General features: G+C 43.8%; 1 protein-coding gene across 1 annotated transcript in view; it reads left to right on the top strand.

Moving 5' to 3' along the window:
* The window catches only part of MTBP (MDM2 binding protein), a 192,924-nt gene that overhangs the window by 100,149 nt on the left and 66,747 nt on the right, over positions 1–26,028 (top strand). The window contains exons 14-16 of the mRNA XM_069220682.1: positions 13,325–13,489; positions 24,421–24,514; positions 24,631–24,786. Coding sequence (XP_069076783.1) covers positions 13,325–13,489; positions 24,421–24,514; positions 24,631–24,786 — 415 coding nt within the window. The remainder of the gene's footprint in view (positions 1–13,324; positions 13,490–24,420; positions 24,515–24,630; positions 24,787–26,028) is intronic.

Below are 26,028 nucleotides of genomic sequence, written 5' to 3' on the forward strand. Positions count from 1 at the left end.
AAAATGGACATGGAGCACCTCTGCCCTGGATTTGGGGATGGAACTAATAGGCAATTTTGCCACAGTCTCCTCAGTTATGTTAATCAATATTAAAGGGAAAGCAGCAGCATTGGCAATACGCCAGGAGCTCAGAGACGTTCCTCAACAAGATCAAGAACGTGAGCTGCCAAAGATATTTCTGAAACTTATACCATTACAGATCAGGATAGTCTGGGTCCAGACCAAATAAACTACAATTACAAAGTAACTGCGGTAAGGATAATACCAAGCAAGCATAGGAGGGCTCTAAAAACACTGTCATAAACAAAAATCTAAAAAAGATGAAAGAAACCAAAGAGGAGAATCTCCACATTCAGAGACCTCAGAAAAAAGATATAATCTTAGAATTCTTGAAACACTAAAAACACCGGACAGATATCAGTATACTGATACACGCCCATCTCGTTTCTTGCAGCACTCACTTGACAAACTGAGCAAGAGAAGAAGGCGGTCGAAGCATCAACATGAGTATGTGAAACTGAAAAAGAATTCACAACACTTTGGAGATTTCGATTAAGAACAAAGAGAAACCCGGGGTGTGGTTAAGATGGCTACCAAGTAGGTTCCATACATCAGAGCTCTGATGCCTGGCCTGCTGCCTGTGGTCCTGACACCTGGAAACGGCTCTCTATTGCAGTGAGAGCGACTGGACGGACATGCAGCATAGCCTTTGCCTTACTGCTGAGCTAGAGGCTGCCCACTAGTAGATCTCCCTTTCCCACCGAGCTTCACCGAGCAGACATGCACGCCTACACCCTGGGCCTCAGAGGAGTGCCACGCTTGCAGAGGCTCCTGCACCGTGGGATCGGAAGGTGCTATATTGTGGTCCATATTCTGCTGGGCTGCTCCCCACCCGGACTGGCAGACTGGGCTGCGGCCCCCACGGTGGCACTTTTTCCATGGAATGAACAGAGCTCGCCTGGGACAGCTCGCTGGTCCTTCCCTCTGGAGGTGCTCCCCAACCCCTATTCTACACACAACGTTGAGGATTGGGGTGAGGGCCCCGCACCCCAACATAATACCTTCTTCTTCCTGTCTAACAGTGAGTTGGCCCACCACTAAAACTGCTCATCTTTGATCTGTGCAACGATTGGGGCGGTCTCAGCCCACTCCCACTGCTTGTATCTGTGCCACGAGGGAACCGAATGCAGTGCAGTCACTTGGGACTAGGTGAGCCTTCCCACAAGCAGTGGCACAACACTTAACGGTGAGCCCATGGGAAACCAATATGAATGCATGCTGCTGGTGGAACTCCCCCTCCTCTCGGACTATCACAGACCTCCAAACCTTGTAGTACATCGCATTATTGATACATAACCGGGGCACAGACTACCTGATTGAGCATTTTGCCCAAACCCTGGACCCATCTATTATGGTGGGAACATTCCTTGCTTTCTCCTTTTCGTTGCTGTAAAGGAGGGGAGAGGCATGAGGAAGCTGCTCCTAAGGCCCCTGCAATTCACCCAACGCTGTGCCAACATCAGATTTGCAAGTTTAAATAGAGGGGTAACTCTTTGGCTCTCTGCGGGTGTTCCAGGGGAATGAATATAACTGGAAATGTATTTAAAATGGCTAGACACACTAGTATTATGGCTAACATGGGTCAGAGCTTAACCAACCGATATTGGTTACTCACCTGAAATGTACGGGGATGGCTAATCATATAAAGTGATATCAAATCTATCAATACCTCTGTAAAAGAAACATAACATTTGTACTTCTGCAAGAAACACACTTGACGGCGGTAGACTTAGACATTACTTGCAAGCGCTCTAGAGGGAAAACAAATAAAATCGGGGTTTATAAAGTGCAACTACTCACCCGTAAGGGTCTCAAGTCGCTAAGGGGGATTGTCCTCAGAGCTTCAGTTGAAGAGCCATCTTTTAAGGTACTTCCTGAATTGAGGTAGCGATGGTGACTGCCTGAGGGGCAGGTGTTCCAACTCTTTGCAGCGAGGTAGGCGAAGGATGTTCCACAAGCCGAGGTCTTCTGTATGTGGGGCACAGTGGCTAGTGCTTGTTGAGTGGAAAGGTCTGGTGGGGGAGAAGAAGGTGATTCAGTGGTTGAAGTAGGCGGGTCTTAGGTCGTGGAGGGCCTAGTAGGTGTGAACGAGGAACTTTAAGTTAATTCTTTTCTCAATAGAAAGCCAGTTGAGGTCTTAGTTGATTGGTTATATGTTTGTGGCGGGGAATGTCCATGATGAGTTTGACGGAGACATTTTAGATATTCTGTAATTTCTTCAGGTTCTTCTGGGTGCTACAGGTGTAGAGGGCATTGTGATAGTCAAGTCTGCTGGTTACAGTTATGTAGTAGTCCTTTGGAATCTTTTTGTAGATCTTCCGGAAGTGTGTGAAAGAAGGAGGATGCGACTGAGTTGACTTGGTGGGCCATGGTGAGCGATTTAGTCCAGGATTAAGCCATGGTTGCGTGTGTGGCTCAGTTTGCAGAGGCTGTGGGTCGATGGCCACCAGGAGTCATCCCAGGCTGATGTGGATGGTCCCCGGATGAGGATCTCGGTCTTGTCAGAGTTGAACTTGAGGCAGCTGTCCTTCATCCAGGTGGCGACAGCTTCCATTCCGTTGTGGAAATTCTTTTTGGCAGAAGTGGGGTTTTCGGTCAGTGAGATGATCAGCTATGTATCGTCGGCGTAGAAGACTATGTTCGTTCTGTGGTCCCTGACAATGGATACGAAGGGGGGCAAGTAGACGGTGAAGAGTGTCGGGCTCAGGGTGGAACCCTGTGGAGTTCCACAGCTGATCTCCTTAGGTTCTGGCAGGTAAGGCGGGAGTCTGACTCTCTGTGTTCTACCAGACAGGAAGGAGCGTATCCATTGTAAGGCCTTTCTGCGGATGCTGGCTGCATGTAGCAGAGGGTGCGGTGTGAGACCATGTCCAAAGCGGCCGATTGATCCAGTAAGATGAGGGCTGCTGTATGGTGGAGGAGCGAACGGATGTCATCTCTGGCAGGGAGGAGGGTGGTCGCCGTGCTGTGATTGCTCCTGAAACCTGATTAGGAGGTGTCCTGGATGTTGTCCTCGATGTGCTTATGGAGCTGAGAGTTGATGGCCTTTTTGATGACCTTGGCTGGGAAGAGATGGGTCAGTAATTCTTGAGATCCAGCGGCGTCGACTGTGGTTTTCTTCAAGAGCAGGCGGGTCTTGGTGTGCTTCCAGGTCTCTGGGAAGATGACTGTCTCTATGGAACAGTTGAGTGTGTGTCGGAGCTTGGGTGCAATGGAACCCTATTAGGAACCACATACTCGCGGTATGCCAGAGAGTTGCTTATATGGGTGGCACCGAGTACACCACTGCAGATCACTCCTACTAGTTTGGACACCGGTGGTCGGTATGCAGTATTGGAGGGGATTCTGGACAGCCTTCCCATTACCTTAGTCTCTCTCTATGCTCCAAACATCAACCAGCCACAATTCCTACAGACACATATGCCCTTCTCCATGACTTATCCACTCTACTGGGGGGGTGGAGGCCGGGAGCGGCTTTAACTGTGTTCCAGACGTGGTAGTAGGTCGCTCCGGCCCTCCAATTCCTGGGGCCCGATCTATCACACTCTCCCAACATCTGACACATTGGGCTATGGGCATGCAGGCCAGGGATGCATTATGCTGTTTGCGTCCCTCTCAAAGGGAATACGCTTATTTTTCCAGCTTACACAATATACACCAGAAAAGACCTCCTCTGCTGCACGGAAGAGGCACTACTGGGGATCCACGGGATAAATATTTTCGGGCGCACGGTTTCTAACCACTGCCCATTATTGTTACATCTCAACTGGGGATGCTCTCCACCCTCCCCCCGTATACCTACTTGGCCACTCTCCATTGAAGTACTACCTGACTTCCCGTTTCAAGAGACCATATCTACCTGTTTTGACACATACTTTACAACTAATGCTGGCACAGCTTTGGGCTCTTGAGTTGAATGGGACGCGTTCAAGGTGGTCCTATGGGGACACACGTTTCAAACAGCATACATCACTCGTAAGGTGCTGCGTACGGAATTAAGCACATTGGAGTCAGATCTGCGCAGGTTGGAGCAACACCTCCTGACAGATACACCCATAGTACCCCAACTCTGAGTTGCGACACACACATGCACAAACTCTGGAACATTTATGTTGGCTGGATTACAGGGAATATCAAGCTCCGAAGCATGCCAAAGGGGACAAATCGGGTAGAATTTTGGCGTGGCTGCCCAAATCCAAATCTCCTAGGCACCAAATTACTGCCATATGTGACGCAACGGGACACGCACTTAAAACTCAAGAAACCATAAATGGGGCCTTCTAAGCTTACTATACTGAACTTTACACTGCTCCTCCACTAACCGACCCTGACTTAATTGACACATTCCTAACTACTTTCCAATTACCTCACCTTCAAGAAGCACATAACCTTAATCTTAATGCTCCATTATTAGCTGATGAGCTCACAAAGACGATCCAACAGCTAGCTAGAGGCAAGACACCAGAATCTGATGGCTGGACAGCTGAGTTCTATTCTACATATCTCCCTACTCTCCTACCACACCTGCTTAAAGTTTTCAGCGAAGCTTTTGATAAAGGCATGCTCCCCATCTCTTTGCGAACATATTCTGGTGGTTATTCCAAAACCAGATCCTAATGGGCTCATATTGCCCTCTTTATTTATTAAACACCAACTATAAAATACTAGGGAAAATTCTAGCAAACCAATTGACCCCTGTCGTGCAACAGTTAGTGCATTATGATCAAAACGGATTCATCCCTGGTTGGAACATCTTCTTAAATCTTCCTCGCCTATTTATGTTAATGGACCAAGCAAAGTCCTTTGGGAGCCGCCCTTGGATAGCCTCCCTAGATATAGGGAAGGCACTCAATACCCTCGGATGGCCATACTTTTTTAGGGTACTCAAAAAGATGGGGTTTGGCCCCACGTGTTATTGTGTCCAATCTTTTAATGAATACTTTTCCTACTGGTGCCTTAATGGTTTCAGAGATTCCAAGAGAAATACCATAAAACACAGATTGTTGTGGGGGGGCGAAGTGTCAGATCTCAAAGATAAGCTGCCACAGGCTCTTGTAGTACTTACATTGGGTCACCAGTGTTGTGGAATAAACATTGTAGGAAGATCTCGCGCAGATGAAGCTGCCAAATCTGCAGTGTCTACAGCTTCTGTTGCTGCGATAACCCGTTCCCATATGAGGTAGGATGGTGAAACACTGGCTGCAATGAAAGCCTCGGCTGATCGCACGCCCATATGAAAAGCATACCCTGCAAAATATTCCTACCCCTTAAGTGCCCAAAGCATTGCCTTTGCAACAATACTAGCCGTGGGTGATTGCCTGATCCCCAACCAAGACCACAGAATACATCTGATGAAAGCTGCTTATGAGGGTGTTGCTTCTGCCCATGCTGGTGTGGTGGCTACCATCTTTCTGTTGCAGAAACGCTATTGGTGGCCTGGTCTATATAAACAGACCAAGCAGTATGTCCTTAGTTGTGACCTTTGTCAACAAATTGATGGTTTTGCTAGTACCAGGATGCTCCTGTGAGTGATCGAGCTCCTTACAAATACCCTATTCAATTAAATTCAATTAAACGCCCATTGCAAACACACCTCTTAATTTTTAACAAACCATTGCAGTGGGTGAACCTGGACCATTGTGGTCCCTTACAACCTGATGGTACATGCAAATATATTCTTGTTGCTGTTGATTCATACTCCAGATTTCTATGGGTGTGGCCACAATGGCCAGCTGACGTTCAAACTGTTATTAAAGATGTGCACGTTTTTATCAGAACATATGCAGTCGCAGCATTCCACTCAGATCAGGGCCCTGCATTTGCCTCCAGGGCATTCAGGGACACCATGGCAACGATGTGAGTTTGGGTGCATTATTCCTCTCCATAGCATCCAAAGGGAAATTTGATTGTGAAGCAGAAGAACCGAGACTTAAAGCAATCCTTAACAGCTAGGGTACTAGAATCGGGTCGTGGTTGGCTTCATCACCTGTACAGAGTCCAGAGAGCACTAAATAATCTGCCTAGAAAGTCTTTGGGTGGACACACCCCTTATGAAGTCTTGTTTTGGGTCCCCATGCACATCCCAGAATTTGATGGCCCTGGTGCGGTGGCGGCCAAAACACCATTTGACATAAGTGAATGTGTCACTGTCTTTCAGGAAATATAACAGTTACTCGATGAAAATTCATCAGCACTTGTCACCACCTTAAGAATGAGGGATTATCCACCATCCACTGGCTGGATTCCTAAAGTTGGTGATCTAGCCAATGAATAGATGGTACCAAATCTGTTATTCTACTCCTGCTGCCTAGTTCTAAAGATAACTGTTTTGTTTCAATTGACAACGTCAAATTGCATCATGTGGCCCATCTGCACAGTAGACCTCGAGGATTCCTGGCTGGTTCCTGTATCCCACTCACTACCATTTAGGATATACCTCTTCAAGCACTAAGCAATGCTGAAATTATTTTCCCGAGTTTAGGGAGGGCGGAGTATGAACTTTTTGTTGATTCCTGTCACCAATTCGACGAGAAATGTCCAGAACATAAATTTGCAGTTTCCAATGCAACACAAACTGATGGAATCGTCAGTTATGAACCTCTTATCGATACATTTACCTGTTCTTTCACTTGCACTGGCTCCAGTTTTTGCACAGACTGCTTCTGGTTACTTTGCCAACATTGATTACTTCTCTTCAAACTCTTCAGCAACTGTACCTGTATCAACAATATGTATACTTTTCAACTGGGTTAAACATAATTCTTGGTTCGTCCATGGTACGATTTGTGCATATTATTGACACTGTTTGCCTTTCTTTCATGGATTGGTTTTGTCATTGTTTTCTTTCTGCTGATACATGGTTATTACCTTCCTGAACGCTCTTCTGTTGAACTGGTGGATGAGGGTTTAAAGCCTTATTTATCCTCACAAAGCCCAAAGAGACTTGCCCCTTGTGAACATTTCAGCTGTTCCCCTTCCCAATGGGATTGTTTGGGATAAAGTAGCATTTGATATCTTGGGTCCTACAGAAATGATTGGAATTCCTTATGTGTTTAAAGTATAAGTGAATTACATTATTACACCTGGGGTTGCTTCTGATCACTGGTATGTAAAAACAGTGGACTCTATGCTTTCTGAGCTTTAATAGTATACTGCATTTAAAAGTGAGGATGTTTACATGAACACTGTAAATTATGGAGAAATGTTCTGTTATCATTATAATGGACACCATTTTCTACACAGAGCTGGTACTCCATGAGTAGTTTATAATTATACACAGTGGGCACATTGTCCAACTCCACCAGTGGGGAGTTCGAAAACATATGTAGAAAAGTTAACTTATTTCACTGGGCATGATGCTAAAAATACTCAACCCAATTATTTCAAAGTACCTCCTTTGAAAGCAAGGCAAATATTGCTAGCCCACACCAAATTGATTTATTCAGATTCCTTAATTTCCCAATTAGCAATAGAAGGTGATGAGTACTGGAAGAGATCGATTGATTTAAAGAGTGTTTGGGGAACAAAAGATTGGCAAATACAGGGCACAGAAACTTTATTTAGAGCTTGTCTTATTCAGTTGCAAATAATATTTCTGAATGACAGCGTACAGCAAAGAAGATGCCTAGGGTTAGCATAAATAAAAGAAATGAATACTCCCAGTATTTCCTCTTTCACAAAATTTGATAATTGGCAAAATATTTTAAATGTCATAGAAGAACAGCTTAATGGTTGGGTACAGAATGGTACCTTTAATTCATCACTTTCAGGTCCCAACGGATGGTTCTTGTGGCCATTTGACACAAATGGTTGTCATGCATGTTTTGTTAACTTTAACAGTGTTTTAGAGCTGGCAGACCTGACCCTTGTTATGTCATCACATCACACAACACTCTGGTATCGCCACCCCCTGCAGCATGGGTAAACTTTGTCAACAATCTTTCACATTAAGGGCTGCATAAGAACACCTTAGACTCTTGTCTATAGATACTAACTTACAAGACTTCTGGTTAGGTCTCAGAAAACCATGCTCAACATGTTTCTTATATGCAATATATACCGAAATATGGAAGTTTTCGCAGATGGAAGCTGCTGCACATTTAAGGCAGATACAGGGAGTGCAGAATTATTAGGCAAGTTGTATTTTTGAGGATTAATTTTATTATTGAACAACAACCATGTTCTCAATGAACCCAAAAAACTCATTAATATCAAAGCTGAAATTTTTGGAAGTAGTTTTTAGTTTGTTTTTAGTTTTAGCTATGTTAGGGGGATATCTGTGTGTGCAGGTGACTATTACTGTGCATAATTATTAGGCAACTTAACAAAAAAAAATATATACCCATTTCAATTATTTATTATTACCAGTGAAACCAATATAACATCTCAACATTCACAAATATACATTTCTGACATTCAAAAACAAAACAAAAAGAAATCCGTGACCAATATAGCCACCTTTCTTTGCAAGGACACTCAAAAGCCTGCCATCCATGGATTCTGTCAGTGTTTTGATCTGTTCACCATCAACATTGCGTGCAACAGCAACCACAGCCTCCCAGACACTGTTCAGAGAGGTGTACTGTTTTCCCTCCTTGTAAATCTCACATTTGATGATGGACCACAGGTTCTCAATGGGGTTCAGATCAGGTGAACAAGGAGGCCATGTCATTAGATTTCCTTCTTTTATACCCTTTCTTGCCAGCCACGCTGTGGAGTACTTGGACGCGTGTGATGGAGCATTGTCCTGCATGAAAATCATGTTTTTCTTGAAGGATGCAGACTTCTTCCTGTACCACTGCTTGAAGAAGGTGTCTTCCAGGAACTGGCAGTAGGACTGGGAGTTGAGCTTGACTCCATCCCCAACCCGAAAAGGCCCCACAAGCTCATCTTTGATGATACCAGCCCAAACCAGTACTCCACCTCCACCTTGCTGGCGTCTGAGTCGGACTGGAGCTCTCTGCCCTTTACCAATCCAGCCACGGGCCCATCCATCTGGCCCATCAAGACTCACTCTCATTTCATCAGTCCATAAAACCTTAGGAAAATCAGTCTTGATATATTTCTTGGCCCAGTCTTGACGTTTCAGCTTGTGTGTCTTGTTCAGTGGTGGTCGTCTTTCAGCCTTTCTTACCTTGGCCATGTCTCTGAGTATTGCACACCTTGTGCTTTTGGGCACTCCAGTGATGTTGCAGCTCTGAAATATGGCCAAACTGGTGGCAAATGGCATCGTGGCAGCTGCACGCTTGACTTTTCTCAGTTCATGGGCAGTTAATGTGCGCCTTGGTTTTTCCACACGCTTCTTGCGACCCTGTTGACTATTTTGAATGAAACGCTTGATTGTTCGATGATCACGCTTCAGAAGCTTTGCAATTTTAAGAGTGCTGCATCCCTCTGCAAGATATCTCACTATTTTTGACTTTTCTGAGCCTGTCAAGTCCTTCTTTTGACCCATTTTGCCAAAGGAAAGGAAGTTGCCTAATAATTATGCACACCTGATATAGGGTGTTGATGTCATTAGACCACACCCCTTCTCATTACAGAGATGCACATCACCTAATATGCTTAATTGGTAGTAGGCTTTCGAGCCTATACAGCTTGGAGTAAGACAACATGCATAAAGAGGATGATGTGGTCAAAATACTCATTTGCCTAATAATTCTGCACTCCCTGTAGATAAGGAAAAATGAAAGAAAGCTTTAGCCATTCTTGATAATGGTATAAACACATTGTTCAACCACATTTACACATTAAACAACATTGTGTCCTCTGCTATTGAAAATATCTAAATGACATGTCACACCAAGGACAAAGTCAGTGTAGGTCCATTATGCAGTTGAGTTGGACATTAAAAGTTCTAAAAATGGCTGCCTTTCTTTGAAGCACGTTAACTGTAAAGAGTTATTTGCTGCTTTTAACCTTACATGGAAACAACAGATAAACACTGAAGCTAAATACATCATGCTTAACATTGAAAAGTTAGAAATGTTTCCTTTTACTGTAGCTGAAATGCCATTGTCAGTATGGTTGACACATGGGGTGATCTCTCTGCCTACATCAATATTACAATTCACTTTGTATTTGAAACATTTTCCTGTAGGCATATTTGAGCAGCTAGGAGACAGTTACATCCATGAGGTGTGGTAGTTGCCCTTTGATTAAAAATGCCTGCTCTTCGACAGAGGTTTTTCTTAGCAGTAGTAAATGTAAAACTTCTGTAAGCCATTTTTTGTAAACAGATGGCCTTGCCCAGCACATGTAAGCGTCCGTGGTGAGTTTAGCTTTCTATCTGAAGGGTATTCCTGTCCCTTTGATTTGCCCAGTTACTTTTAAATGGGAATTACTTGATGCTGAGTGATCAAGGTTGCTATGGGATGAGATCAGGTGTCCCATATGTGATTTTGGGCTCTCACATTGTGACTTGTTGCAGAAATGAATTTTAAGGCTGTATTTTCTGGTTTTCTCAGCACTTTCCAGACTCTGTGTGGAGTTATACCTTCAGCCATTTACTCACTTTTTTCAAGTGTTTTCAGGGGATTGGCATTAATTGGCAGTATCTTGCTGTTGCTATTTTTGATTCGCAATGCTGCCCCATCTCAACAAAAAGAACTGATGGAGCACCCACCAGTATAATTGGCGTGAACCAATGATGCTGTATTTCTGAGCATCAGCATTGTAGGAACTCAACAGGAATTGTGCCAGCAGGTCTGCATACCCGGTCAGGCAGCGCACACGGAGGAAGTCTCGCTTCTGTGCATTTTCAACACCTGCAACTTTAGAGCTGGGTTATGTGCTTTATGAGCCTCCAATTCTCAGAAGCTGTTCAGTTTGTGGTGGTTCTTTTCAGTACAACCAATTTGCATACTTTGGTTAGTTAATATTTTCATGTGCTGTCTACTAATCGGACTTGATTACCATTACCACCTGTAAAAGGAGTGAATGAAATTGACCAATTAGTTCTCACTTCCCAGTGTGGCTGGCTGACACACATTCTGGATTGTTCTTCTGGGCCTTGTCTGCACTCTCCTCTCCACAGGGTTTAGAAATTGTTCTGGGTTTGGTACGTGGCATCATATATTGTATATGTGAAAATCTGCAGCAGTCTTCTACCTTTTGTGCATCCTTGTCCTGATGATGACCTGAATTTGCTAGGGTCGAAACCCCGTTTACATTAACTTAGCGGATTTTACGGCCAGTTATCTTCCTTTCATGCCCAGTCCTGCTTTAAAAAAAAAAAAAAAAAAAAAAATCAATTTCGGTGTGCATATTATTCTGGTTTACCTTTCTTTCATGTGCTTCACATGCGTCGGTCATGTTCCCTCTTGCATCAGCACTGTGTCCACCTTTTGGGTTTTTGAACAATATATTAAGACTGAGATGCTGTTTTTTACTTATGTATAGAATGACAATATCATTTGTATTAATGTCATCTGTATTTACTACTCAAACCCACATTCCTGTTTGTGTGTTAAGCGCAATGTCCTATCTTGTACCCTTCGTTAAGGTAAAGCTCAGTTGCTATTTAGTTAATTTTATGTGTTATCAGTTGTATAAATGAATATTCTGCAATTCTTACACTTACCACATAGCCTTTGGGTGTTGAGGAAAGTATGCTGCAGTGCATGCTGAGGACTTCCCCTTCAGGATTATCAACATTGGTGAAGTGGGGGCTCTATGAGAAATCTGTTAATGAACAGTTTCAGACAGAGTCCCTCCTGTGTAGGTAGCAGACCTCCTGGGTCGCTTAACCTCAAGGTATGTGATATTAGTGCCCTCTACATATTTGCCAGGCAGTGCTGTAACGAGGACAGAAAGAGTAATGTGCCAGGATGTTCAAGACATAGTTTGTATTTAATCATAGTTCTTGTTAGTCTCGTAGACCACGCAGCACATTGCACAGGCATTAGAAGTTGTGTCTTATGCATAGTGACTAAATTGTCCCAACAAGGACAAACTTAGTCTGGGTGGGATTTTCCATCTGCACGCCGTATGTTATAGTTTTAACAGGATTAGAGTGTAACACAGATTAACCTCTTAATGTCCCTACTATTTTTGTAATTTCTCATAACTTTTTTGACTTTCCTCTCCAATATATTTTATATTTCCTATGTAACAAGGACAATTCAGTGGTAAAACATGCCCAGCCATTGTTCATGTCACTACCACATAACTGTTCAAATGTATTTTTTTTTTTAAATAAAATGTTATTTGGCAATCACCTTAAAATATTAATCACCCACCTTGGTTTTCTTGGTTCTTCAGTGAACAGCGAGTTCCAACATATCCCTATGTCCTGTAGTTATTAGCCTTGCTTGCTGAGCTCAATTCACTCAGCCAGTGGTAAAACTGAAGTAACTTTAATCCAGCACATTAGTAACCGAGGCCCTGGTATTCCAGTTTGAGCCAGTACTGACTCCTCAAGGATAGTGCCTGATAGCTGCTTGTCTGCCACAGAATGAAACAAAATGGCTGACTGTGCCCAATTCACAACGTGGTAGTGTATTCGACTGCGACATTTACTGCAATATTAAGGGGCTGTTAACATTTGTATAATAAAATGAGGGTATTGAACTTTAAAAGTTTAAATAGTTTTACTGATTCTCTAAAATATTCTTTTGACTGACACAACAGTATTTTGCGGAAGACTTGATTTACCATGTCTGAATGTTCAGCTGGACCAGATTAATGTATAAGACTTAAATGCTAAATCCTCCTTTCGGGTCTCTTAAGCCCCCTGTGCCATGCTTGTGCAACTCGGGGCATGAAGATAAATGTGGTTATAACTTCTTGGAATGTTCTTGTAATTAGCATGAAAATGTGGGCAAAATGGTTTTCCTTTCTCGTCATACCCAAAGCTACATGATTTACGGCCCAGCATTCTTATTACCTTGAAAGACGGACTGGGATAATTTTGCACACCTGATTTCTGCAGAGATATATTTAAAAGTGTATTAAAAATGTACTGGAAAGTGTGGCACCATTAGGAATTTGAAAATGTGAGTATTTTGTGTATTAAGGGGAGTATGATTGTTGTTTGCATGTAGATCAAATTGTTTTACCACATATATATTTTCTAGCATTTGGAATGTATTTTAATCTGATTAAATCAAAGGTAGGGTTATTTGGTTGATACGTTTTATAAATATTAAAAAGAAAAATGATATTGGTAGTGCAGGCGTATTATAAGTTGGGATGTTAATTCATGTATGCTTCTTAGTTCAAGTAAAACTTTGGCATTTTGCATTAATAGTTTTTTATCTTTCAGGAAGGCAAGAAACTGCCAACGCCCCACCGACTGTTTCTGTGGCCAGCCTCAAGGCGCTCCTTAACATGACTAGGGAGCAGTTCTTGGCACTGTATAGTGACCATGTTCCTAAAACAGAGTTAAACACCAGAAGCGAGAAAGTGAACACAAACTCGATCATCTCCGGTACGTAGCCTCGTTTTCGTCTTAGAGGCGCTTGTTGTGAAATCTCTCTTCCTTCTTGCAGCCACCGCTGTAGATTCTCTACGTATGCTTGTCAGCAGGGATGTGTTTTGCGTGGCATATAAACGCGTATCATCTCTTACATACGTTACATGTCAGCACACGCAAACAGTTCTGAATATGTTTGTGACCGGCGTCTCTGTTTTTGCGTTTTTATAGACCCCTGGGCCCAGGAACAGAACCCTTAATGCTTATCTTTTTATAAAACCCGAACAATGTTTTCATTTATGTTCACAGAAAAAACAGGTCCCTACCGTGGCCGTATTTGCATCCCATTCCATTACCGAGAGAACCCCGGCCTGTCCGGTGACTCCTCGGGAGGCAGCATTCGTAGTGCGGTATTAAAGGCCTGTGCATGTGGCTGCGCCAGGGTCCTTCTGAATTTTTTCTCTGCATCTTTCAAGGAACAGCAAAAAAGTGATGGTTAGAGGCTCAGCACGTCTAGCAGCAGCAGCAAAGTTGCACAGCCTTGATGGGAGAAGGCCCACTGGCAGGGAAAACGCCTCAACCTACCCCCTCACCCTCAAGGAGAGACTGCCTGGGTGCAGGACTACACCGTGATGCAGGCCCTCAAGGGGCAGAGAAAACGAATGCTTAGATGACCGATGTCTCCTGTTATCTGCCCGCCTTTACTGTACAAACATGGAGCTCCCTTCCATTCTTGGCTGCGGGGGGCACTCCCTCCCCTCCCACCACCACCCCCCCCAGCGGGTTCTGCCTGACCTGTAAAGAAGTCACTATACGCAGCTGTTCATATATCTCCAGCAGTTCTTGGGTGTGTGTTTGTTGCCCACTTAACCCCTTCGCTGCCAGGCCTTTTCCCCCTCCTGTGCCGAGCCTTTTTTTGGCTATTTGGGTCAGTTCGCGCTTAGGCCCTCATAACTTTTTGTTCACATAAGCTACCCACGCCAAATTTGCGTCCTTTTTTTCCCCAACATCCTAGGGATTCTAGAGGTACCCAGACTTTGTGGATTCCCCAGAAGGAGGCCAAGAAATTAGCCAAAATACAGTGAAAATTTCGTTTTAAAAAAAAAAAAAAAAAAAATGGGAAAAAGGGGGTGCAGAAGAAGGCTTGTGTTTTTTTCCCTGAAAAGGGCATCAACAAAGGGTTTGCGGTGCTAAAATCACCAGCTTCCCAGCTTTCAGGAACAGGCAGACTTGAATCAGAAAACTCAATTTTTCAACACAATTTTGGCATTTTACTGGGACATACCCCATTTTTACGATTTTTTGTGTGCTTTCAGCCTCCTTCCAGTCAGTGACAGAAATGGGCATGAAACCAACGCTGGATCCCAGAAACCGCAACATTTCTGAAAAGTACACAAAATTCTGAATTCAGCAAGGGTTAATTTGTGTAGATCCTACAAGGGTTTCCTACAGAAAATAACAACTGAAAAAGAAAAATATTGAAATTGAGGTGAAAAAAAACATAAATTGTTCTCTGTAACTTTTTCCTGCAATGTCAGATTTTCGAAAGCAATATACTGTTACGTCTGCTGGACTCCTCTGGTTGCGGGGATATATAGGGCTTGTAGGTTCATCAAGAACCCTAGGTACCCAGAGCCAATAAATGAGCTGCACCCTGCAGTGCGTTTTCATTCTATACCGGGTATACAGCAATTCATTTGCTGAAATATAAAGAGTGAAAAATAGCTATCAAGAAAACCTTTGTATTTCCAAAAAGGGCACAAGATAAGGTGTTGAGGAGCAGTGGTTATTTGCACATCTCTGAATTCCGGGGTGACCATACTAGCATGTGAATTACAGGGCATTTCTTAAATAGATGTCTTTTTTACACACTCTCTTATATTTGGAAGGAAAAAATAGAGAAAGACAAGGGGCAATAACACTTGTTTTGCTAATCTGTTCCCCCAAGTCTCCCGATAAAAATGATACCTCACTTGTGTGGATAGGCCTAGCGCCCGCGACAGGAAACGCCCCAAAACGAAACATGGACACATCACATTTTTTGAAAGAAAACGGAGGTGTTTTTTGCAAAGTGCCTACCTGTAGATTTTGGCCTCTAGCTCAGCTGGCACCTAGGGAAACCTACCAAACCTGTGCATTTTTGAAAACTAGAGACCTAGGGGAATCCAAGATGGGGTGACTTGTGGGGCTCTGACCAGGTTCTGTTACCCAGAATCCTTTGCAAACCTCAAACTTTGGCTAAAAAAACACATCTTCCTCACATTTTGGTGACAGATAGTTCTGGAATCAGAGAGGAGTCACGAATTTCCTTCCACCCAGCGTTCCTACAAGTCTCCCGATAAAAATGATACCTCACTTGTGTGGGTAGGCCTAGCGCCTGCGACAGGAAATGCCCCAAAACGCAACGTGGACACATCACATTTTTTGACAGAAAACAGAGCTGTTTTTTGCAAAGTGCCTACCTGTAGATTTTGGCCTCTAGCTCAGCCGGCACCTAGGGAAACCTACCAAACCTGTGCATTTTTGAAAACTAGAGACCTAGGGGAATCCAAGAAGGGGTGACTTGTGGGGCTCTGACCAGGTTCTGTTACACAGAATCCTTTGCAAACCTCAAAATGTGGCTAACAAAACACGTTTTCCTCACATTTCGGTGACAGAAAGTTCTGGAATCTGAGAGGAGCCACAAATTTCCTTCCACCCAGCGTTCCCCCAAGTCTCCCGGTAAAAATGATACCTCACTTGTGTGGGTGGGCCAGGTGCCTGCAACAGAATAAGGCCCAAAACTTGTAGAGATAGAGGGGATAGCACAGCGAGTTTATAAGGACATATTCTTCTTTTATACATCTTTAGACTGACTCTCTTTGGGGACCCACATAAGTGAGGTGTCATTTTACTTGGGAGACTAAGGGGAACACTGGGGAGTAGGAATTTTGTGCTGGAGCGGTGATCCTACTAAGAAAAGTCAGGAAAATATGCTTTTTTAAGCAGATTTTGAGGTTTACAGAGGAGTCTGGGTATGAAAATGTTAGGGGATCCACGCAAGCCACACCTCCCTGGACTCCTTGGGGTGTCTAGTTTTAAAAAATGTCTGGGTTTGGTAGGTTTCCCTAGATGAAGGCCGCACCCAGGGCCAAAAACACAGGTGCCTCTCCCCCCCCCCCCCAAAACACAGGTAGTTTTGTAATATATCATTTTGATGTGTCCACATACGTCCGTGATGTGCCAAACACTAAAATTGTGAAAAGAAACGCACTTAGGTTATGTGAAGAAGACCCCTCACCCACCAACCAATTTGGTGGCATGCTTCATCATCGAGGTCCCACCCGTGGCACCTAGCGTGTCACAGGTGTGCTGCGACGCCTGATTACAGTGGAGCAGGTTTTGTCATTTTTACCACACATACTGGTTGGATTTGGCATGAGGGTGAGTGATGGTTCAGTGGATCAAATTTTATTAACAAGAGATTTCACAAAAATGAAATGCACTGTTAATAACTGAAAGGCAAAAAACTGAACCAATGACTCACAGCTCGTGAGCTGTAAAGCCGTGACAAGGCACCAACCGCTTTACAGTCCATTCACACACCTTTCATACATGACACGCACAAGAGTATTCACACCGCCAGCCACGGGCCCAGCACATTACAACACTCACATCGACAGACAGCGCCACTCAAGAGCCCATCTCTTACATACGCCCACATGCCTGATACAGCAATCACACCAGCTGATGGGAGTGTGTTGACTGGTGTTTGGCTGGCAGTGTGTTGCAGTAGCCAACAGCAAGTCAATATGTACACTCTCAGCCAAGCCCCACTCCACACACAATGGCATCATTTTTTTTTTTTCTTTTTTTTTTTTAACAGAGGAACCCCTAACTAAGTAGAAAGAATTACAAAACTATAAACACAAAAGCTCTAAGTACATGACAGAAATGCTAACCATGAAACTGAACACATGAAAATACAAAACAGACACGAGTTTACACTCATGGTTGTTCCCAGAAATTCTTCTGGGTGTGGTAATTCTTAAAACAACCACCCACACACAGCCCAGGCTTTGAAGGACAATCTGGGCAATACATTAGAGTCTCCCTCCGGATACCTCTTCGAAAACACACTCTACATTTCTTAGCTGGAAAGTCTTTTTTGGGTGTGGGAGGAATGTGCTCAGCAAAGTGGCGATCTTTCAATCTAGCCACATCCTCCACCACTGCTTCTCTAGGAACTCTGGCCTGTTCCACCATAATAATGCTCCCTATCACTGACTCCTGAAATTTCACAAATGTCATCTTTGACTCTGGAGACCTATCCCTAAACACAATAAAAGCATTGAAGGTTGCTAAGTGGAAGAGGTGAAGTGCTAACTTCTTATGCCAAACGTAAGACCTACGAATAGCAGTATAAGGTTCCAACCTCTGGTCAACTCTATCTACACCTCCCATGTGCTTATTATAATCTAAAATGCACACAGGTTTGCGCACTTCAGCAACCTGGCCCCTAACAGTCACGGGGGAAGTACTCTCATCATGGATGGTATTTAGCATGTAGACATCCCTCTTGTCTGAAAATTTCAAAGCTAGCAGCTCATCATTCCGCAAGGCACAGCACTGTCCCCTCTCAAGTTTTTTACAAACAAGCTCCCTTGGATAGCCTTTCCGGTTACAGTGAATTGTGCCACAAGCAACAGTGTCCACTTTAAACAATTCCTTGAACAACTGCACTCCAGTGTAGAAGTTATCTACATACAAATGGTGACCTTTGTTGAACAGTCGTCTACCAAGATCCCACACAATTTTCTCAGTAACTCCAAAAGTGGGAGGACAACCAGGGGGGTCAATATTGGAATCCCTACCAGTGTAGACACGGAAACTATACACATATCCTGTACTACTTTCAGACAGCATATACAATTTAATTCCATATTGTGCCCTTTTGCTAGGAATGTTCTGCCTAAAAACCAAACGACCCTTGAAGAGGACCAAGGACTCGTCCACACTTATCTCTTTGCCTGGAACATAGACCTCCGAAAACCGATCTACAAAATGATCAAGGACAGGCCTAATCTTAAAAAGACGGTCAGAATCCGGGTGATCTCGTGACAAGGCAAATGCATTGTCAACAAAATGCAGCATCCTAAGAAGAAGCAAATACTGATTACGACTCATGGTCGCAGGAAATATAGCTGTTGCCATCAAGGGACTAGTTGACCAATAAGAAGCCAGTGACTGCTTCCTTATCAACCCCATCAAAAAAGTCAAACCCAAAAACTTCTTTATCTCCTCCAAATTTGTGGGAATCCACTGGGCAGCTCTAGAGTGTGGCCTAAGTCTAGCAGCGTTGTCGCTCAAATGCTGCTCCGCATACAAATTAGTCTGCTCAACAATCTCTTCCAAAAACAATTCATCCATGAATAACTCAAAGAAATTGATAGGCAAAAAGTTATCTGTATTGGCGCTACACCCCGGGAGACCAGTAAAGGCAGGCAACTCTGGCTGCTCCATGTTTGGGGCAACCCAGAGATCAGGTCTTAGAAGGGAAACCTTTCAGCCCCAGGTTGCTGCACTAATGGCACATCAGTGTCCTCCTCTAAAACAGGCCCTTCATCTGCACTGAGTGTGGCTTCCTCATCAGAAGATTCCCCTCCAACAGAAACATCACTGCCAGAATCCCTCACTTCCTCCTCTGCCTCAGATGCAGAGTCAGTCTCATAATCATGGTCAGACAATGACCCAAAAAAAGCATACCAACCACCTGCTGAGCGGTCATCCTGCGGCTAGCCATGATATTTCCTACTATAATTAACTGGACAAATTCACCACCAACAACCAGCACTGTGTAAGACAAGTAACAAAATGTAGCTTTGTTAGTAAGAGTTATAAACTCAAAAACTATACCGCTCACTTGCCTGAAAAAGCTTGATTCACCAGCAACTACTCTGCAAAGACACAGCAATCACCAATGATATCCCACTAAAAAGAAAGAAAGAAAGGCAAATTAGAAATAAGACAAAACAAATACCATTGTGCACAAATCTAAGGACAATTTCACACACAATCCTGCATTTAGTACACCCCCTACAAACATGTAATTCATGCATGGCAACAATACTCCTTTGGAGTAAATTGTTTTTACTTACCTAAAACATGCAACTGTGCAAACTGCAGGTCAACCACCGCCAAAACCGCAAAGAGCCACAGCAAATAAAGCAAAAGCTTTGAACTAGAACAAAAAGGAGGAAAACATTTTCTATCACAAATGCAAATACTTCACCAGTTGACAAACACCCCACCATCAAACATTTAGAAATTGGTGCCTAAGTGGATTCTGCCATAGGGGCAGATCGGCCTACTAAAAAAAAAAGGCCTATTTGTCCCAAGGAGGGCAGAAAATACCTTTAGTGGTGTGTCCCCATGGGGAGCGACCCTTGCCCAGGGGGACATCCCCCCCCAAAAAAACAAAAACACACACAACACTATCCCTGGTACCTAAGTGGCTTCTGCCCCCCTTGGGGCAGATGGGCCTAAAAATAATAGGCCGATCTGTCCCCAAGGGGTGCAGAAATGGCCTTGGTACATGTGCCCCCAAAGGGGGGGGGTGACTCTTGCCCAAGGCCCCCCCTCCACTAATTCACACACACACACACTATCCCTGGTGTCTAAGGGGCTTCTGCCCCCCTTGGGGGCAGATGGGCCTAAAAAAATAGGCCCATCTGCCCCCAAGGTAGGCAGAAATGGCCAACAGGTCAATGCCCCCCTTGGGGGGGCGCCCCGTGCCCAAGGGGACGCCCCCCCCCCCCCCACAAAAATAAACAAATAAAAAAAAATCCCTAGCGTTCTAGTGGTTTCTGCCCCCCTTGGGGGGGAGATCAGCCTAAAAATAATAGGCCGATCTGTCTCCTAGGGCCAACAGGTCAATGCCTCCCTTGGGGGGGGCGCCCCGTGCCCAAGGGGACGCCCCTGCACAAAAATAAACAAATAAAAAAAAAAACCTCTGGCGTTCTAGTGGTTTTTGCCCCCCTCAGGGTAGATCAGCCTAAAAATAATAGGCTGATCTGCCCCCAAGGGGGGCAGCAATGGCCCTAAAAGACATGCCCCCCTAAGGGGAGCGACCCTTGCCCAAGGGGCCGCCCCCCCGATCCACTACACACAGTCCCTGGTGCCTAAGTTTCTTAGGCACCAAGGGTGGCACAAAAGGCCAACAGTTCTATGCCCCCTTGGTTGGGGGTTCCCCTTGCCCAAGGGGACACCGCCCCCACATAAAGACACAAAAATAATAACATCCCTGGCGTTCCAGTGGTTTCTGTCCCCCTTGGGGGCAGATCAGCCTAAAATAGTAGGCCAATCTGCCCCCACCCTCGCCGCACAGGAAGCAAATGGCTTCCTGTGCGACGGGCACCCGATAATGAAGTCAGCGCGCAATCGCGCGCTGATGTCATTGTGGTGGGGTGGGGGTGGAAGGAGGGGGGGTGGGGGGAAGCACACAGAGGGAGCGAGAGCGCTTCCTCTGGGCTGTGTGCCAAGGACGTAATGGTTACGTCCTCGGCACAGCAGCACTGTGCCGCAGGACGTAACCATTACATCCGCGGCACAGAACAGGTTAAGGAAAGAATTTAGAAGCAGCTGGCTTATGAGCGATGTAATCGGGAACCCATAAACAAACTTTTTTTTAAAAATTTTTATTCGATTGTTTTGCAAGCCACGCCCTCCTTTAATATTCTGCAGTTGGGATTCACTTCCAGGAGCAAAGGGCCATATGTACGAACACATTTTCCGATAGACACAGAATGGGCAAACCTGCTTGCTACATCTGGCCCAAAATGTCATACTCTTAATGTCAGCGAGTGATGCCCCAGTGCAGTGGTATGAAGTTCGGGAAATACTTTCTTATAACTTTCTTCTCTGCTGCTCTAAAGAGAAAACTCGCTTAGTAACAGGATGTGGTGCTTGTTACTCAGTTTTCTTTCCTCAGAGTGGGCTTGTGGCATCCAGAACGTGACCTCACTTCCTGCGATGTTGCGGTGATACTAGAAGTATTGTTGCATAAAATGTTAGCGAGGCCTGCAAACCTAACGTGCTTTAATCCAACAATATGGTTGAAGACTGAGTAATTCCCTTTAAAATATATTGTTCTGTAACTACTGAGTAATTTCTCTCTCTCTCAAGAACTAAGAATGTGCTTGTGTTTAGACTAGTTCTGCTCACAGCACTCGGGTCCTGAATCCTTATTTCCTGTTCCCTGTGGTCAGTTAACAATGGTCTCTGATTCTTCCTCCTTGCGTGTAATAAGTAATCTGGTGTTGCTCTCCTGTTCTTCATTGAACAAACCATTTTCCCTCCCTTGGGATTATGTCCCTTCTCTTCCAGGGAATTCTCATCAATAGTCATAAACATTGAATATTCCCACCCTCGTGCGGGGACCCGGGAGCATATATAAAATACACATATATAAAGTATGAAATATGCACGAAAAATATATTTAGCATTTTTAGTAGACAAATTTTCATACTAAACTCATATATACATGTGTAAAACAGCAATGCAGACTATAATCATAAACATGCTAAAATGCTTTATTTCTATAGAGTTTTTCTTTTTTTAAACAGTCCTTTTCAAAATTACAATAAGAGAAAAAATATTTTCCAAAGCCCCATAACTGGGCCTAGGGAAATAAGCAGTAGTAACATCAGAGAAAAAGAAGAAAAAACTACATTGAAAACAAAGGAGCATTCTTAGCCAATAGGCTGCAAGCAGGTTAACACAGGAGAACCATAAAAATTCTGGCACCGTGCCTTTAAGACCCTGAGCACCTCCAGTATCCCACCATTGCTTATTTTTTCTCTTACTGTAATTTTGAAAAGGACAAGTATAAGTATATATGAGTTTAGTATGAAAATTTGTCTTCTAAAAATGCTATATATATTTTTCGTGCATATTTCATACTTTATATATGCTCCGGGGTCCCCGCACGAGGGCGGGAATATTCAATGTTTATGACTTTGATGAGGATACCCCTGGAAGAGAACTAGGATTTACAGGTAAGTAACTTATCCTTCTCCTACATTACCAGAGAATGTAGTGACTTGAGTTATGGAAGCAGAACTGAGGGCATCGGCCCTTTGATTTTCATTTCCGGAAGGTAGCGTCAGCCTTCCTGTCCGGAGAACCGGAACCCCTACTCCCCTTCTGTGCCCACCGACACCCCAATCTCTCCAGGAAGGGGCATGGTTGGAGTTAACCTCGCTGGCACTGGCTCGTTTATTTCCCATTCGTGTGCCCGCTGTTCTGTGAGCGTGCCCGGTGAACCCAACTTCTCAGAATGCTGCAGTGCCGCAGCTCAACTTTTTTTTTCTAGCTCGGGCATCCGTAAATAACATTTATGCAACTAAGTCATGCAGTTAAGGTACCAATTATGCACATACTTATAAATCAGTATTGGAAAGCCCCTTTTATTAAAAAAAACAATGTACTACAACGGAGTACATACTTAATATAGGCCGGGCATATTTGCTTTGTAAATGCTTGCCCCGCTTTTCTAGTAATAGTTGCTGCTATTCTGCCAATTTGCCCTTCTATATATTTCTTGTATGTAAATGTGTGTGTGTTTGACTGTAGTTGTTTTTGTGTGTTCGTTTGTGTGTTATGTGGCAGTGCTTACTATTGGGAGTGCTTGAAGGTGTGTTTTGTATGTACATGCGTTTCCAGATGCCTAATCGTCTGTGTGCATTTGCACCTCAATGTGTCTTTATCCGATGCCTACACCTGTTAATTGGGGCATCTGCATGTTGGCATGGGCACAGGGCTTGTGTGTGCGTGTGCACTTGCATGGGTTCCTGCATGTTGTCTCTTTCTGTGAATACAAGGGCCAGACTTACTGGCTTTGATGATGGAAATTAGGCTTTGTGTCCTCAGCGTTATTAAAACCACTTCTGTGTGTAAAGCAGCTTTCATTTTAGAGCAGTCCATTTCTGGCTGGTTTTGTCCACACACTGAAAATTGCCCTGTCAAATGCTTTAGATGATAAAATGGCAATTTAAAAGGTAACATTTATATTGCTCTTGTTCCCATTACGATGGTAATTGTTGCTATCCTTTAGATAGACAAATGTCCATTAAAAGAGCATTGCACAGTTTTTAATTTGATGTGGTGCTTGCAGGTGGGGCCCACCGGCACTCGTTTTTAGAGACCAGCACTGTTGTTTCCTCATCAGAGTTTGACTCGGAGAAAGAAATAGAAAATCACAAATGAGAACAGAAGGAGGATGAGAAAGACAGAAAAATATGACAAAGGAAGAAAGCAGGGATGAAATAACCTGCAGGAGTGAGATCAAGAGACAGGGAGTCTGGTGGAGCAGTGACAAGGCATCAGGTGGAACCAAAACTACGCAGCCTTGGTTATGCAGCAAATTGACACTCGATAGCGCAGGACGCAAGCTTTTGGTTGAAACTGTGGGCCCTGGTGCTTATTCACTTCGATATTAGGCACTGGCATTGTATGCATATAAGAAGAAAAAAATTACAATTATCACCCAAAACCTAGACACTGGTTTCATTTACACTGTTGGGTGTACCTCTCTGCGAAGGCAGTTATTTCCTTCTCGCCTGCATTTACACTTATCGTATTGACGTGCTCTGGTTATACACTAGTAAATGTCTACTTCTTTAGCATCCTTGCAGTTTCCTCAGCAGTAGAAATTCTACAGTTTCATACAACTCTGTTAACCCATTAGTTATAACCATTAGATCTCAAACCCGCCCTACATCCAGATTATTTTAGTTTCTTTGTCCTTCATGTTTATTAAATAATAACTTAGCGCTTATATTTTCTTGGTAAAGGTAGAAATTTTTGTTTTCCACTTGTATTGACTTCAAAACCCAAAAGTGCTTTAACTTTCTGTAAGAGTTTTCACTGTTATCTGTTTAAATTGATGAAATATCTCTTGTTACCAGAACCCGATCCAACAAAGTCAAATCCACTGGAGTGGCCTGAAAGATATGTTCTTCAGAACTTGGAAAATTTTGAAAAAATAAAACACAGAATGAGGTAAGAAGCAACTTCTAACCCTTGGTACTCCAAATTTCTTGGCAGTGGTCGCTGTTGTTTTGTGTTACAACAATTACAGCCTTAACAAATTATGTATTTAACTTTCTTCCTCTTAGAGTTGCTATACTGACTGGGTCATCTGAGCAATTGTTAGGCCGAAAGGATAGTCAGAGAGAATCCATGACCCAACTGGATGCTAAAGAGCTGCTAAAATATTTCACACCACAGGGCTTGCCTACTGGGGAGCTCCAGCCCTTGCAGGTTCAACGAGGGTAAGATGCGATGTGCTATATTATGTGTATTTGTAAAGTGCGCCATCACCTTGACGGTATCCACACGCTGAGCTGGTATGTGTGCCTAGCCTTGACTATGGTAGGTTCGTTAATTGAAAAGCCAGGTCTTCAGCTTCTTGCGGAATTAAAAAAGAGAGGAGGCGGCTCTGGTGTGGAATGTGAGGTTCTTCATTCTTCAGGACCGATGTAAGAGAATGCCTGTCCAGCTGATCAGGTTCTGTGTATGTGTGGGATGTGTGCGAGTAGGAATCCTGCTGAACTGAGGTTTCTGGGTGGTTGGTGGAAGGAGATGCAACTGTGCAGATACGTAGGACCTGCATTGTGTAGTGCCTTGAATGTGTGTGTGAGTAGCTTGAATTGAGCGTATGTGTGCATTGGCAGACAGTGTAGTTCCCTGGGGTGTGTGTGTGTGTGTGTGTGTGGTGTGGTGTGAGTTCTTTGTGTGAGATTCAATCATATTTTGAAGATCCAATGGGTGTTCTGTTATCTACTGCAGTATTTGGCTCCTTGCTGTTTTTAACCTGGGTGACGCTAAACCAGTTAAGAATATTGCAAACAGGCAGGGTGAATTTAAAATAAATCACAAGCATTGGCAAGCCAGTAGGCTTGGGTACTTTGCAAGTGAAGATGTGTCTACATTGATTGTTGGGTTTCTTTCTATGTGCGGTTGTCTGGGTGGGTTGAATGTGAGAATGATACAAATTTCGAATGGATAGATGAGTGTATGCATTGAAGGACAGATTAATGGAAGACTGAAGGACTGAGTGCATTGAAAGGCTGATGTCTTAGTTGAAGGGATGAATAAGTGCATGCATTAATGAGTGAGTGGCTACATGGTTGGTGGCAGACAAATCTTACTGAAGTGTAGTGATGTTCTAAAAATACCAAGAATTACTAGTCTTATGCCAGTGCACGCTTTTGGTAATTGCTGGGCATCATCGTGTCACAAACTCCTACACAAGGACAAGAATAACCCCTGTTGTATCAGCGCTAAGGTTATGCAGGACACCATCAATCCAGAATGCAAATAGTATGTCAAGTATTCCTAACATTATATCTGTCACGTATTACCCATATTATGTATCTTTAAATGTGCCTCCTTGTTCAGTATTTTTTTAGTACAAGGTCAGATCCTCATCACTCACTGACTCTGAAAGTATGTTCAAATTTTCATTCAGATATTTGAAGTGCCGACCCAGATTTGCACCACCATTTAGTCTT

Source organism: Pleurodeles waltl, chromosome 2_2 (genome assembly GCF_031143425.1).
Source record: "Pleurodeles waltl isolate 20211129_DDA chromosome 2_2, aPleWal1.hap1.20221129, whole genome shotgun sequence".
Lineage (NCBI taxonomy): Eukaryota > Metazoa > Chordata > Amphibia > Caudata > Salamandridae > Pleurodeles > Pleurodeles waltl.